This window comes from Hippoglossus hippoglossus, chromosome 9, assembly GCF_009819705.1.
Source record: "Hippoglossus hippoglossus isolate fHipHip1 chromosome 9, fHipHip1.pri, whole genome shotgun sequence".
In the NCBI taxonomy this organism is placed as follows: domain Eukaryota; kingdom Metazoa; phylum Chordata; class Actinopteri; order Pleuronectiformes; family Pleuronectidae; genus Hippoglossus; species Hippoglossus hippoglossus.
The window spans coordinates 17,858,634-17,874,296 of NC_047159.1; the positions used below are offsets into that span (position 1 = coordinate 17,858,634).

The window sequence follows — 15,663 nt, forward strand, 5'->3', positions numbered from 1 at the left end:
CAACATAACCTTGACAAATTTTGTAATACATTAAATGCTACTGTTTATTTAAAAAAAGAGGAAGTCATTAGCAATATGTTTTTTCTTTTCTTTTATGGTCGAGCATAGAATCCCATCACTAAAGCCATTCATGTTGGTTGTGATATACTGAGAATGAGGCCACTCAATAACCCCCCCCCCCCCCCCCCCCCCCCCCCCCCCCCCCCCCCCCCCCCCCGAATCCCCTCCTCCCACCCCACAGAACAAAAAAAGTGCAGTCACTCACTCACCTTCCATTTTCAACATCCCCTTACCCCCACCAACAACAAAGCCAGGGCAAACCAAGCAGTTACATGCTTTCTCTGAGGGAAATCATACAAAAAAGAAAATGGAACACATGAAAGAAGCACAAAGTCCTAAAAATGTGGAATCTGGTGAGAATTTGTACAGGTGTGATCCCGGTACATTTATCCGTAAAGGTCATCGTCGTTGTCTTCATTGAACACTGGACCACTGCCAGTTCCTCCGGTGCCATGGGCTGGACCGGTGCCGCCTGCAGTACTGGAGGGAAATCTGAAAGACAAATGAAAAGTCATTCATCTATTTTAAACATGGAGATTATCCTGTGATACAACAGCTCCCAATATTTCAGACTGATTTCTTTCTTGGATGTTTGGAGTTTTCTGTGGTCAATGCTAAAACTGACATAATAAAGCTGTTTAAAAACATTTTCAAACAGCAGATTAAGGCTGGGCAACAAGAGAAAATCAATAATTATAACAATATGATTTTCATCAATACCAATAAAACAAATTCAATACACAGGGTATATTGATATGCTTTTAAATTGTTCAAATGCAGTGGAGGTATAACATATTATTAATCAACCTCAGATTTGTATGAAATTGTCAGTTTTTCAAAGTGTTTTTAAACCCACAACCTTCACCCACAAGAAAAGAATGATCTTTAAATTAAAAATAATGTGATATTTAATAACATTGACTGATGTGAAAATATTTATCAATATAATTTTGGGACAAGTCACCCAGCTCTACAGCAGATTTCCAAAATCTCTTAAAGATTTGTCTGAAATTGACCTTTCTTATTTCACTCTGCTGCAGTATGGGCATCAATCATATCCCATCAAGCATAAACCGTTCTTATTTACATGGTCTCATTTTACTCAAGCTTAGACACAATTACTGACACTTAAACTTTTAGAAAAAGTACCTGAAGCTGCCAAAGCCACGGCTCTGCTGCAGTGTCTGAGCAAACATCTCATATTTGCGGATGTCATTGTCACTGACGGAGCGACGGGCAAATCGCATAGCCTCCTCAAAGTGGTCCTTCCTGATCTCTGGCACAGGGTCGTCCTCTTCCACCTCCTGTGAATAGAAAGTTTAAGGATTATGAAAGACACCAGAAGTGGAGCAGTAGTGTGCAGATCGTCATCAACAAGGGAAAAAGTTCGAACCATAGCTGATGGGTTGGTCTGCCTCTCCCTCTCTCGGCGGATCTCATTCTCGATGCACTCTCTAATGGCGAGCTTACACGCCCTCTGGCAGATCTCTGTAAGATCAGCTCCAGAGAAACCGTTGGTCATCTTGGCAAGGAAGTCCAAATCCACATCCTGTCAAACAAAAAGAAAGGTAAGGAACAAGTTCGGACTGATCGGTTTTCATTCTGTTCTTATTTATCAGAAAATAAACATTGTGACTTTGTCTACATGACAGTTATGAATTTCTTTTTTTAACTGAATGTCTCGAGGAGGAGTTCAAAACCAACTTGATGTTAAAATCCAACTGGATAATAAATATGGGGAGTATTAGACAGCTGACTTTAAAGTAAACATTTCAACACAAATCATGGTACCAAAGAAACCATATGGTGACTAATGCTTCACCTTGCTGATGGGACTCTTGCGGAGGTTGGCCTTCAGGATGCTCATCCTGCTCTTCTCGTCAGGCAGTGGGATGTAGATGAGCTGATCCAGACGGCCAGGTCTCAGGATGGCGGGGTCAATGATGTCTGGTCTGTTTGTGGCTCCAATGATGAAGACGTTCTTCTTGCTGGACATTCCATCCATCTCGGTCAGGATCTGGTTGATGACGCGGTCGGCTGCTCCACCACCGTCTCCCACGTTGCCACCACGAGCCTTGGCTATGGAGTCCAGCTCATCAAAGAACAGAACGCATGGGGCTGCTTGACGAGCCTGGAGACATGACACGGACACGCAACATAGTCTTAAAACATGTATTGTCTAGTCAAATTGGCTATAAACAGAAAGATTGTGTAACAGCCTAAACTCTTACCTTGTCAAAGATCTCTCTGACGTTGGCCTCAGACTCTCCAAACCACATGGTGAGCAGTTCAGGCCCTTTGATGGAGATGAAATTTGCCTGGCACTCATTTGCGATGGCTTTGGCCAGAAGAGTCTTACCACAACCAGGGGGACCATAGAACAGCACACCCTTGGATGGGGTCATGCCAAACTTGAGGAACTTGTCCGGGTGCTCCACTGGGTACTGAATTTCACAGGAAGGGGATAAAAAAAATACTAAATGACACAATCTTAATTTAGACATTTTGTGATAAGTTTTAGACATGAACTCTCTTCATACCTGCACCAACTCCTGCAGCTCCCTCTTGACATCCTCCAGACCGCCGATATCCTCCCAGGTGATGTTGGGCACCTCAACAACTGTCTCCCTCAGGGCTGATGGGTTGCTCTGGCTCAGGGCCCACTGCAGAACAGGGTTGAGTGAGTCAGTGGTAACTCAGAATATCTTTATACACTGTGGCACCATCCTGCCATCACCCCATAGCAAATACCGTATTACAAGTCTTACCTTGAAGTCATCCATGGTGACGGCAAGCGAGTTCATGACCTCAGCGTCAATGGTCTCATCCTCAAGGTCAATCAGGTCCATCTTCTTCCTGATGGCCTGCAGGGCAGCCTCAGAGCAGAGGGCAGCCAGATCTGCACCAACATGTCCATGAGTCTCATTGGCGACCTATATTACAACAGAGAACCCAATATCTCTTAACAACATACATAGTCAATGCATATAACCCTGTAACCCTAACATATGAAACGTATTATACTGGTACATATATTTATGTCGCTTAACTGCAGGTAACTTACATATGTGTCATGTGCAAATACAGAATTTTAGATTACATAAAATAGTATTACATGTAATTTTCATTGTCATTTCATTTGGAAGTGATAGACAAACAACAACATGACCCCACCTCTGATTCAAAGAAGCAGTTTGTGGTGAGGAGTCATGTGACTGCCAGAAAAGAAGTGTGTACAGACCTGTTCCAAGTCAACGTCATCAGACAGCTTCATGTTCTTGGTGTGGATCTGAAGAATCTCCAATCTGCCAGTGGCGTCAGGGATGCCAATGTCCACTTCCCTATCGAAACGACCTGGACACAGAGGGGGGGGGGTTTCAAACACAGACTTTGAAAGCACCATCTGCAGGAATGTGTTGCCTCCTGTCTAATAGTCCGGCAACAAGAGAAACATCTCAAGTGGTGGTGACGCGTTTCTAAAATTAACAGCTACACTTCAAAGTATCTATCAGCCATTGATACTCTAACAAAATCCATTGCTGATCCTTTGTCAAAGCCATCAGAAAGATCCAATCATAAGCATTTAAAACTGTGTAGCTGCAGTGTTGAGGGAAAGTGACCAACTGGTGAACTGCAGAGTCAACTAAATAAACAGCAGCCAGCAGTTTTAAGCAGTGACATGACAACATGAATTAGTGCAACACGCAAGCAGACCAGTGACATTTCTTCTTGGGTGTCACAAGACCAGTGAAGTAATGTTGGTTTAAAATTACATTTCACTTTGTTAGAGACAAACACATTTTCCTACTGAGGAAACCCTCACCAAAATAAAAATAAAAAAAAGACTGTTCTAAAGTGGGGATATTCAACAATTTAACACATCAACATTAGTTTAGTCTCAGGTCTGCTGATGACTATGGGTACACTGGGCAGCTATGGAATGCAAGGACAAATAAAATATAAACATCTAAAAGTCTAACAAAGACTAATCTTACAATTCTTTATTGAACATAACCTGCAGGAATGATGCTAAAACAAAAATGAGACATGTGCCATACATTTTCTTCTAAAATGTGTTGTAATGGTTGAAACGGTCACTGATCAGTGGATGCATCTCATCTTGATCTCTGATACTATGTCACAGAGTAGATACTTAAAAACAACTTACCAAATCTCCTCAGAGCTGGGTCGATGCTGTTGGGTCTGTTGGTGGCAGCCATGACAATGACATGAGCTCTCTGTTTCAGGCCGTCCATAAGAGTCAGCAGCTGAGAGACAATGCGCCTCTCCACCTCTCCATGAGTCTACGAATAACACAACATACATTCACATTACAACTCTATCCAAGCATTAGTGACTGACAGAATTTCAGTCCTTTGTCTGGTGATGAGGATGGCAATGAAACAAGTTCATTTACTGTTCAAAGTGACCAACCATTAAAATAAATTCAAGATAAATACACTACTATTTTTATTTATTACACTAAAATAGACATTGTATAGTTATATTCAGCTATCCATTTAGTTTTCCTCTTCCCGCTCACCTTCTCTCTCTTGGGAGCAATTGCATCAAGCTCATCGATAAAGATGATGGCAGGGGCATTCTTCTCCGCTTCCTCGAAGGCCTTTCTCAGGTTACTCTCGCTCTCTCCTGCCAGCTTGCTCATGATCTCAGGACCTACAATGGAGATCAAAACATTTAGATTTCACAGGAAACCTCATGGAATACACTAGATTCAACTAATATCAAGATAAACCACTATACTATCTTTAAACTAGTAATAGGTAGACAGGTTTTCGGAATGCATACAATACACACATGGCAAAACTACTCGCGCAATAAAGTACAGCCATACAAACAATTTTCTAACTGGTAAATCTTACTCATGGCGAGAAATATACATCTTCCATTTGACAATAGAACTAAAAGTGAGCTGCACTCCATAACGCTTCATGAAAACTTTATGAAGAGATGGTGTAAAAAAATTTTCCTCATAGAACATCCAAGCAACCATTGATAAGACGACAATATATATATTTTGACCAATCAGAAACACGACTAACAGCAACCACAAGCCGATGCTGTCAAGGACAAACAACATTATCATTCAATGTCCCTGACTGGGCATAAATGTGTATAGAAGATAATATATAGGGAAATTCACACCATTAATCAAGAAGAAGAAAGCTCCAGTTTCATTGGCCACAGCTCTGGCAATCAAGGTCTTTCCAGTTCCAGGGGGTCCGTACAGCAGGATTCCACGTGGGGGCTGAAAGGGGGAGAACACATTTTATTTATTTTTTATTAAAGAAATACATTTAATCAGAGCTCAATGTAAAATTATACACATTTTGTATGAGACAAAACTTGACATTATTTTCATTTTTAATTTACAGTAGCTCCTTGTAAAATTCCAAACAGAAGGCCAAACCCTTAATTTATTACTTCATGCAATAGAAAGGTGCCGTACCTTGACTCCAATGGCCTTGAACAGTGCAGGGTGTCTAAGAGGCAGCTCCACCATCTCTTTGATCTGAGCTAACTGCTTCCTCACGCCTCCAATGTCATCATAGCCCACCTCATTCAGGGACTCTTCCTCATCCTGCATAATTCAACACATGATGTATAAATTTCACGGAGGTTTATTTTTGGTTAATGTTGCCTGGTGCACTGTTCCTGCTACCCACCTCTCTCCTGATTGGTTCTCCCTCACAATGGATGACTGTATCAGGAGCAACAATGCAGTATGGGGAGGGATCGGTCTCCACCACCTTGAACTCCACAGCACGCATGCCACCTCTGACCAGGAAAATATCACCTTCACATGGTAAAAGACAACACTGTTTATTTTTCCACAAAGAGAGCCACATGGTAACATACAGATTTAATCATCCAGGCAAATAAAGACCTTTGTCCTGACAACAGAAATTTGTATTCACCTTTGCGGATTGGCCTGTAAGCCTCCAAGAAGTATGGCTTCAGGTAAACCTCAAACAGGTTGCCAGTAATTCCTTCTACTGTGTCATCGATTGGGAGGACATGGATCCTCTTTCCGTACTTCACATCGGGACATGGCTGAATGCTGAGGCAAAAAAAAAAAAAAAAGGGAGAGACTTAGCACCACTTCAGTTTTAAAAAGGACTTTGGAGAGAACTTAAGACAAGTGTGTGCTTTTCCCCACCTAATGACATCACCCAGACGGACCCTCAGATTGTTGCGGACCACTCGGTTCATCCGAACCTTTTCATCAGAACAGGTGTCATCAGAGAGCACGATGCACACAGTCTCCCTCCTCTTCTTTCCCTTCATCAGCACTGTGTCTCCCCGGAAGAGCTGCAGCTCATCCATCTTGGTCTTAAGACACATTATAGAAAGCAATTACAATCTCACTGTTAAAGCATTTAAGATTTTAGAATACAGGACAAGATGATGAATATCCCTTGTATGTTTAAAGGTCTAAACGAATTAAGTTACCAACTACCAGTGGATGTTAGCAAGTGTTAAAGACCCCCGGCGGATGTTAGGGATATAACTTCAGTTGTGCACCTTAGCATCACTGAGTTGTTGTTTTGGCCTTGTAATCAACGATACAGGCCAAACTTGAAGGTACACTGGGGCTAAAGGTAAATCTGACAGGTTAGTGGCTTGTATGGCAGTACTATGAAAGCCATGTGGCCCGCTCAGTAGATCATTACCTCTATGCAATTTTAAAACAAAAGGACAAGATGAGGAATATCCCTTGTATGTTCTACTGCACTAATTAATGCCTACCACCAGTTGATGTTAGCAGATATCAGGGGTATATCTGCAGTTGCGTACCTTAAAAAATATCATGATTTAAAAAAAATAGGGCTGTACAATATACAATGCAATATGAAAATAAAAAAGCTATCACTCGTCATGGCCTTACTTTCATTGTAATTTTAGTTTAGTGTTCTTCCACACGCCAGACGCAGGCTGGATATTTGCATGAGGGCAACACAAACAAACAAAATAGAATGGGTTACATCTAATCAGGTGGAGGACCAAGCAAACCATGACAAAACATGGAGCTAGTAGCAAAAAGAGGGGCCACCTCTGTCACATGGATGCAGTTTGAGTATGAAAACTGACCAGAAAGCTATACTGAAAATGTTGCCACATATTGTTTCCCATAACAGCGTCAAACACCATTAACTTCTTGTACCAGCTACACAAGAATCATGTCAAGTGGAGTGCTCAATATAAACCCCAAATTAAGCCATTGAAAGATGTTATTTTACCAATTTACACATGATATGAAATTAGATTTTGGTCATATCGCACAGCCAAGTGTCCAAACATTGCTGATCCTTTCAGCCATGGATAAAACATTCTGTTTACCTGAGAGAGAGAGACCACACTGTTGTCTTCATTGATGGATTCATCAACAATCAGTCTGTTGGGTCTGCTCTTCTGTTTCAGAATCGCAGTGGCTAGATCATCATTTTTGGATCTACATAATGAGACAAGGATAAAGACTTAAGACATTTCATACAACCAGCTTTGCATCAGAGGGGGGGAAATTGTTTAATGGAAGACAGATAACCCTTCACTCCTAACATGTTCATAAGTAAATGGACGTTAGGTTTGATAACCTCACTAAATACACCCATAATGGACCAGGTTTTATTTCTTGGGAAGACTGAACATCCTGTTGTTGAACACCAGGACAGCTGTCATGGTGTCATAAGTTAAATAAATAAAATAATTGGTGACATCACACAACAGGCTGAGACAACAGCTTCAAAAGAGGTCAGGCACAGTTTGTACTCTATTGTGCGAACTAATACCATTGTTTGGCTGTACTGTATTTTTGCTACATGCTAAAAGTATAGTTTGTGTTTTGTTCTGCTGTGTAAATGTATTTCTTCTGTATTGTAACTGTACTTTAATTATATTATATAACCATTTATTATAAAGCCTTTTTAAGTAATGAGTTAAATAAATGATCGATATGGTAGAAAGCATTATTTAATTATGGTTTTACATTATTAACAACAATCAGCCGTGTGTCTTGGTGTCCTAAAGTCAATACGCGTCCTTTACATAATTTGCTAATTACATTGACTGAACGTTACATAAGAGGCATCATCAACGATGCCTTCATTCAAAAAGCCTACGAGTATCTAACCTTGAGTTTCTAGAAAACTCCTCGACCCGTTTGGTAGTTTCTCTTTCATGATGATAGCATGCTAACGGTAGCCCGTAAGCTAACAGACTTGCGAGCAAGCGAGCCCAGATGACACAGCAAAAGAATTAGAAAAAAACTTTGTTAGCTAGCTAGGCTGTCCATTAGAATGACAAACGCTCCATTTCTACCGTAATAATAATAATACACAGATGTACTGCCAACGTGACCGTCGATTACACATTAATTTGATGTGTTTATTTCACGACTGTTTAGCTAACATCGAGATGGAGCACAGGTAAATTCTCGATCATTTAAAATGAACAGCCAGCCCCGCTAGCATGCTAGCTTCGGTGCACTGTAGCCTTAGACAGCTCGGTATGGAGTTAGCCATCATAATGACGAGCGTGTTCATCCGTTAGTCTGTCGTCTAAGTTTGTGGCATGTGCTGAAAACGTGTATTTATTCCGTCAGATGTAACATCCAGCTCCAACACGAGCCATTAGCCGGCGGATAGGCCAACTTGTCGGTGTGACGGTGGATGGCTTCGGCCTTGACAGCGTTGCTAAGCTAGCGTTAGCATTCGAACACGACAGCAATGACTGCGCTTTGTCAAGTCGCTGTCACCCAGCTGGCTAAATAAACACCGTTAACCGACCGTCGACAACAGTTTAAACAACTGTCAACAATCCATCGGGATTCAAACCAGGGGTCAGTGAGTCTGCAGTATTAGCGAATTCATTAAATGGACGAAGTGCGGAGGCTGGAGTGGCTGACCCCATTAGCTCCCCGGCTAGCTAACTCGGTAACGTATTAGCAATCGAGCTACCGTTAACAGACTAACGTATGACGCTAGCCACTTAAGGGATATTGACTCAGAAAAACGTATCTAATCCAAACGGGTGTATATTTGTACTTACTCCCCTCCCGAGGCCATGGTCGTCCACCTGGAATACTATTAATAAATAAAGTCTAAATGTTTGTGAGGCTTCACCGGTTCTCGATTCTCAACGTTCTCCGTGATTTCACACGAAAGAGAGCAGCCGTTTCCGTGCTTTTCCTTACAGTTATACCGTGGACTGCATGCGTCCCGCGCTCTGATTGGCTGGAGGCTGTCCGACAACGTCATCAAACCCATTAAAAGACGTGCTGTCTGTCGTCACCGGGAATATTGAGCTGCTACAGCCAATTACAAACGAGCGGGGGTGTTACAAGTTTCATCAACTTTTCTGCTATTGGTCCGTCACATAACTGGAGCCACCCAATTGGCGTTTACCGCGTTGATACTGAAGAAACGTGAAAACATGGAATTAGTCAACTCTAATCTTGAGATGAACAAATTGCCTGTGTGTGGACCTGTGTAAATTAACCATAGAGTTTTATTGATGAGAGGAATGCATAAAAAGAGCAGAAACACAGTTTATGGTGTCTATCTTTTATTATATATACTATAATCTGTATAATCTATATACACATATATTTATAACGTATATTATTTATAACAGTCAAGCTTACTATTGCGTGCCCAGCATACACTTTTTCTTCTAATAAATCATTTTTATATTTTTTTAATACAGTCTATTCTTCAATAACCAACCTACTTTACAATATGTCTAGTTATCTTATCTTATCATCATTGTTTTTTTCCTTGGTCTCCATCACCCTTTCACCCTTAAAGTCTTCACAATACACTTTCTTCCACTGTCCTTGTAGATGCATGTTTGTTGTGGGCATTGGTTTCAGTTCACAGGCCAGAGAAAGTTGATCCTGTTCAGTAAGCGATAGGTGCGTTCGTCATGTGTCCCTCTCCGCATTGACTAGGTAGGACCAAGCGTCTGTATTCTGCACCGCAGCTCTGTGGAGTCCAACAAAGGGCCAGTCTGGGTTTCCCACAGGTACAACGGAAGACCCCTGTAGTGCAAAGGGCAAGCAGAGAGTTAGAGGAGAGTAACATCAGAACAATGTGCTCTACTTAAAGAAACAACAAACAAAATTAGCTTGAATTTATTTCTTATTCGTGGTGTCAAAATACATTTCAAATGAGTTCTTCTGTTTGGAACTGTGTCCTCTGCTGAGGAGAAAAATACAAATGAACACATGGTTACTTTAAAGAAACTAGCTAGAGAAAATGATTGCAGTCCCTTTTTGGTGGACAGCCCAAGGTGAAAACCTGCAGTTGAAGTCACTATAAGTGTTCCTCATTATATATGCTGTAGGTATTTTATCAATCTATGCAGTGGAATGTGGCAAACCACTACAGATTCTGCATTTCTCCGTGTGAGACCACATCCATCTGATCTACCTCATACTAACAACAATGAATGTAAACAACATTATGCAATATTAAACACTTCATTGTTTTTTCTGTAATTTTAACAGAAATGTTTTATGCAGACTAGGTCAGTTACACAATGCTTTAGTGTGATTGGGGAAGCGTCTGTGTTCCACTCACTCGACAGATGCATGGTCACATGATTTCCTGACCACCTGTGTGGTCTGTACAATTAAAACCTACCACCCCACAGTGAGGTATTAGGTCACAAATGCATTTAGTGATGCACAAAAGTAGCCGGGTCCCCCGAGATGCCTTTTTCTGAACAGGGCTTAAGCGTACACTTTGCATATCACACACCACACAACATAAACCACAAAATTAACGAAGACATTGAATTTTGAATGACAGTCTTACTCCACTGATGATTGTGTGGCGAAGCTCCAGGTCTTTTCCCAACAAGCTGCTGCCTCCTGTCTTCGGCCAAGCCTCCACAGCACTTCACCGCACCACAGGCCTGCACCCACACACTCTGAGACAGCACATACAGCATAGCATGATGATGTGGTCTTACAATGGACAAACCACACAAACCCAACACAGACCCACTACAGTCCTGGTGGGGCATTCATGTCAATACCAGCGGTTCTTAGCTCATACATGAGGACAAATGTAGGAGATAAGTCTAAAAACTTGAATGCATAAGTAGAAGTGAAGATCATAGATTTGTTTTACACATTTGTAACCAGCAGCTCTTTATTAAAGAAAAGAGACAAATTGAAGAACATGAGCATCGCTTTCGGACAGTTTTTCTGTGCAACCACTGCTCAAATCAACAGACATTTATTTAATTTCTAATTTGATGTGAATACCTTACTCAATATTTTCATAATCAATATACTCAACAAAAAAGACTCACAATATGCTGAATGATTTTGAACAGGGGAAATTGTTTATCTTAACTTGAAATTACCAACAACAAAACTAATGGAACATATAGGACAAAATTGGGTTGTTTCATTTAGGTGGTAACCGTTATGCATATGCCTACAATGTTTGTGTATGACTGACCTTTACTCTTCTAAAATCCTTTGTCTAAAATAGCTTCAAGCTCTGCATCAATATACAGCTGTGTTACATATACTGTACCTGGGAATGCCTGCAGGCTGAGCAGGAGGTCCCTCAGTGCCTCTCTCAGTCTGTCTGTCTGCGTGAAGCTGATACCCCTACCAGCAAGGGAAAGCCCCTTCAGCCTTTGGAGAATACACAGATCTGTCCCCTGCTTGTCAACCATGTCTGCACTGGGGATCTGTGGTTGGAAACCTGGAATTGACCATCAACAGAATAAGATGCATAAGGGGTCAATTTCTCTCAAGATCCTCAATAAAGTCAGAGAAGTACTAACCTTTCTTCTTAAAGCGGACCTTCACCAGCAGGTTGATACACCTGAAATGCAGAATACAATGTTACAGTGTGTGTTGGTTTACTAATATGATCATTTTATGACTGAAAAAATCCAGAGACCTCGTGTAGTGAGTCACAGCTTGTTTCCAGTCCTTTAGGTGAGTGTGGCAGTGACCCTGCAAGAGGTAGGCAGCCCCAGCCCAGAGCAACATCGCCATCTTATCCTCACCCTCCGCACTCACACCCCTGGTCTCAGCCTTACTCGTCTCCTCTGGATCCTCCAACACCAGCCTCTCTGGCAGCAGGTCCAGTGTCGTGTTGATGACTTCATTGCAAAGCGCCATGCAATCTGCAGACCGCCGGGCCATGAGCAAGGCAGCACCTCCCTCCAGGTAAAGCTCAGGCAACCTGGGGAGAGGAGGACCTTCAGCAGAGACCTAAAAAAGAGACATACCGCAAACAGATGTTAGCTCAAATCTGAATTCTTCCCCAAGGAAAATACATTACGGCTTCTAACAATTGAGCTTGCACATAAATCTATTCAGAAGTTAATGTTTCATTATCTTGCATGTCTGTCAGTGTTTTTTCTCTTACTCCATGTTGATCTACCGAGTGAAGAGCAGCCAGCAGGTCCAGATAATACTCCACACCCTCTGACACTCTGCAGAAACAGCAACCACACCCATCAACAGCCACTGTGCGCTCTACGAGTCTGTCCAGTTTTGAATAGTGTCCACAAAAAGTAAGAGACAGAGACTTCCAGCTGCATGCTGGTCTTCTCACCTCTCATGGAGCACACACGTCAGTGCCAGACTGTGAAGGACGGAGAAGGCAGAGGGAACTGAGAGCAGGCTGCTCAGTGATTGGCTGCAGAGCAGTAAGGACGGGGAGAGGAGTTGGGTACCGGCCAGAGCAGGCACTGTGGCAGAGGGCAACATCAGAGTCTGTGGGACAAGAGAGGTTGATATGCTTCAATATACATGTGAATATGTGTCAGGCAATGCAATTTCTTATCTATATCTACAAGACAAATGTTGAGAATAATTTTTTCTTACCCACTCGTATGTACCCATGTATATGTAATACATGTGTGTTACTCACTGAGTGCAGCAAGCGCAGAGCTTGTAATTCAGCCTGTGTGTTGCCCAGCTGTCTGTAGATGAGCATGCTCTGGTACAGAGCACACACACAACATGAGTCAGTTTCCAGCGCCTTCCTGTAACACTGCAGTGCCATCTGAGGGCAGCTCTGGAGAAAAAAACAAACACACACTGTTTGGGCCCACGCATGATGCACGCTATTACTCTGATAGAAATAGTAGTTTGAACGTACCATGTGGGCGAGGCAGGAGCCTGAGAGGAAGTGTACGTATGCTACTAGAGTTCTGGGGGCCGACAGGGAAGAGGCTTTCTGCAGACCAGACAACGCTTCTGAACTCTGGCCCTCACTCAGACTTTCAGCTCCTTAATGAAACATACAGAGCACAACAAAACACAAGATTAAATTCAGAAGATGTAATTCAGTGTTAAGAAACCATTGAGTTACTGGCAAGTACTGTATCTGGGTGCCTGCATCCACAATTTACTAATTTCTCACAATCATCATTCAAACACAACACAGCAGTTTGGATACAGATCATACATTTTCTGTACAATGACCAAGTTTATTTGCTCCTACAAACCTTTGGTTGCATTTGGGCAAATAAAGAGTAGAAATTATACCAAGATAAACACAGAAAACACGGAGCAGAAACCAAAACATTAACTCTATGTTTTTAACTCATTAACTCTATGTTTACATGTCTATTATTTTAGTGTGGTCAGAAAATGACTGTATCTGATATTTCAATATGCTTTATTCAAAAATAATGAATGCTCCAGACCTTGGGCAATAAAAGTGCAGATCTGCAATAATTCAACAAGCCGTCTTGGGTCTGTCACCAATCGTGGAACATCAGTGGACTTTTCCTTTTTCCCCTCACTCCACTTGTCATCCCCATGTCCAGTACATAGTGTCTGAACCAGAGAGGACAGCTCCTCCTGCATCACAGGAAGATAAGATAGTAGTTTAACACAGTAGATAATAGATTGTGTCTGCGCATGTTCATATCAACATCAAACAAGTAAGGTGGAAACACAATATAAAAACAGGATCTTACCTCAAACTCCTGTATAGTTTTCAGTTGACAGGTGGCCAACCATATTACCCACTGCAGACAGAGAAGGTGCAGCACACAGGAATTCAAAGCTTTGTTTCTAACCAATTTGAGAACCGTTCTCCAAAACGCAGGAAGGTCTGAAGTGACAGGGTCATCTCCTGTCATCTGTAGAGCTGCACCAAACAAGAAATCAGAGCTAAGGAATCCTTTATCATGACATGAAACTGAGAGGCATTAGTTTCACAGCACAGGCCTACCTCTCTGCAGAGCGTGTGTGAGGAGCAGCTCAGCTTCTCGGAACTGAGACTGAGCAGTAGAGAATAAACAGGTGTTGTACACCACTGACAGCTCCAGGCGAGTGTGGTCTGCAAGAGGAGGAACACCTGCAGGCAAGAAGGAAGAAGGAGATTAGCGGATGAATAAAAGTAAGAGCTGAACTCCCCACTGTCACAAATCACTCATTTGTATTATAACGATTATGAAGCACCTTGGATTTTCCTTAAAAGTTTGTGGAACTCAGAGGAACATGTGGTCCGGTTCTGATCTCGGCTCAAACTGCCTCCTTCCTGCTGCTGAAATGACCAAAGTAAGATCAAACTGAAATCATGAGTATGTAATGTGGAAACTGACCAAACACATTTCCTCAAGGACTATAACTAAGTCAGGTTAAGAAGTAACAAGAGATACCTTGACTAGATGTAGTTATTAGTTACTTCTCAAAAATGTTTATGAAAATCAGCTCATTCTTCACCAGCTACAACCAAGAAATCCTTCTTACACGTTATTGCATCTGTATATATAATATAATACAATATGCTATGCTATAATATAATATGAATGATTCTACTCAATGACAACTTTACTTACTACTAATACATAATTACTTTTTACGTTTGACGTACATTTTTCTGTCCATACTTGTGTACTTTTAGTAAAATACTACTTTGAGTACAGTAGTGTGGTGTTGCTAATGTAAGCTACATTAAAATGTATTAATACTTCTTCCACACTGCTGATTAAACAAAATTATTGATCGTTTAACTAAAACAAAAGAATAAATAAAATACATCATTCTGTTTATGTACAATAAAATAAAATACTGTAGTAAGTTACTAGATAGTACAGGAATGGATTTAACGTTACTTAGGTTCACATAATTATCATTTTTACTGTCCTGATCTATTCTCCAGTGTAAGCAGATGAATAAATCACAGTATCACTACAGTATTCGCAGTATTATTACAGTATTCGCAGTATTAATACAGTATTCGCAGTGTTACTGAACAGACGTTAAACTTGTGTCTTACTCGTTCCTTCCACTTGTTTACCAGCTCGTTGTTTTCCTGGAGCCATGTTGTTAATAACCAGTTTGGCTGATGCATGTTTACATCGCTGTTTATCAAAAAAGAAAAAAATGGTTGTTGTTGTTCTTTAGTTCGAACTTTCCCTCGTTGGTGTCAGGGGAGGAGGCGGAGCTAACACCGGAAGTAAAAGCTCACAGGTGGCTCGGCGAGGCTGTGCTGCCCCCTGTGTACACACGGGGAACTGACACGGGCGGCCTGTCGACCAACCACCAGGTGGCGCTGTGACAGAGGCCAGTTCAGTTGTGTTCTGGAAACT

The 15,663-nt window shown here is 41.6% G+C and overlaps 2 protein-coding genes across 2 annotated transcripts; both read right to left on the bottom strand.

Moving 5' to 3' along the window:
• Window positions 1-332: 332 nt before the first annotated feature.
• On the bottom strand, window positions 333-9,323 carry vcp (valosin containing protein). The gene is made up of 17 exons (XM_034594676.1): window positions 9,130-9,323; window positions 7,423-7,534; window positions 6,242-6,414; window positions 6,000-6,142; window positions 5,748-5,878; window positions 5,531-5,662; window positions 5,227-5,329; window positions 4,604-4,737; window positions 4,229-4,364; window positions 3,302-3,414; window positions 2,829-2,993; window positions 2,601-2,723; window positions 2,292-2,504; window positions 1,883-2,191; window positions 1,454-1,609; window positions 1,210-1,364; window positions 333-552 (listed from the first exon to the last, which is right to left on the bottom strand). The coding sequence occupies exons 1-17, from the start codon at window positions 9,144-9,146 to the stop codon at window positions 447-449; spliced, it is 2,421 nt and encodes an 806-aa protein (XP_034450567.1). The 5' UTR covers window positions 9,147-9,323; the 3' UTR covers window positions 333-446.
• Window positions 9,324-9,856: 533 nt separating this feature from the next.
• fancg (FA complementation group G) lies at window positions 9,857-15,576 on the bottom strand. Its single transcript, XM_034594704.1, has 14 exons — window positions 15,351-15,576; window positions 14,531-14,615; window positions 14,301-14,426; window positions 14,044-14,216; window positions 13,768-13,924; window positions 13,218-13,348; window positions 12,987-13,133; window positions 12,669-12,829; window positions 12,480-12,546; window positions 12,006-12,322; window positions 11,887-11,927; window positions 11,631-11,804; window positions 10,899-11,013; window positions 9,857-10,120 (listed from the first exon to the last, which is right to left on the bottom strand). The coding sequence occupies exons 1-14, from the start codon at window positions 15,423-15,425 to the stop codon at window positions 10,027-10,029; spliced, it is 1,863 nt and encodes a 620-aa protein (XP_034450595.1). The 5' UTR covers window positions 15,426-15,576; the 3' UTR covers window positions 9,857-10,026.
• Window positions 15,577-15,663: the final 87 nt, after the last annotated feature.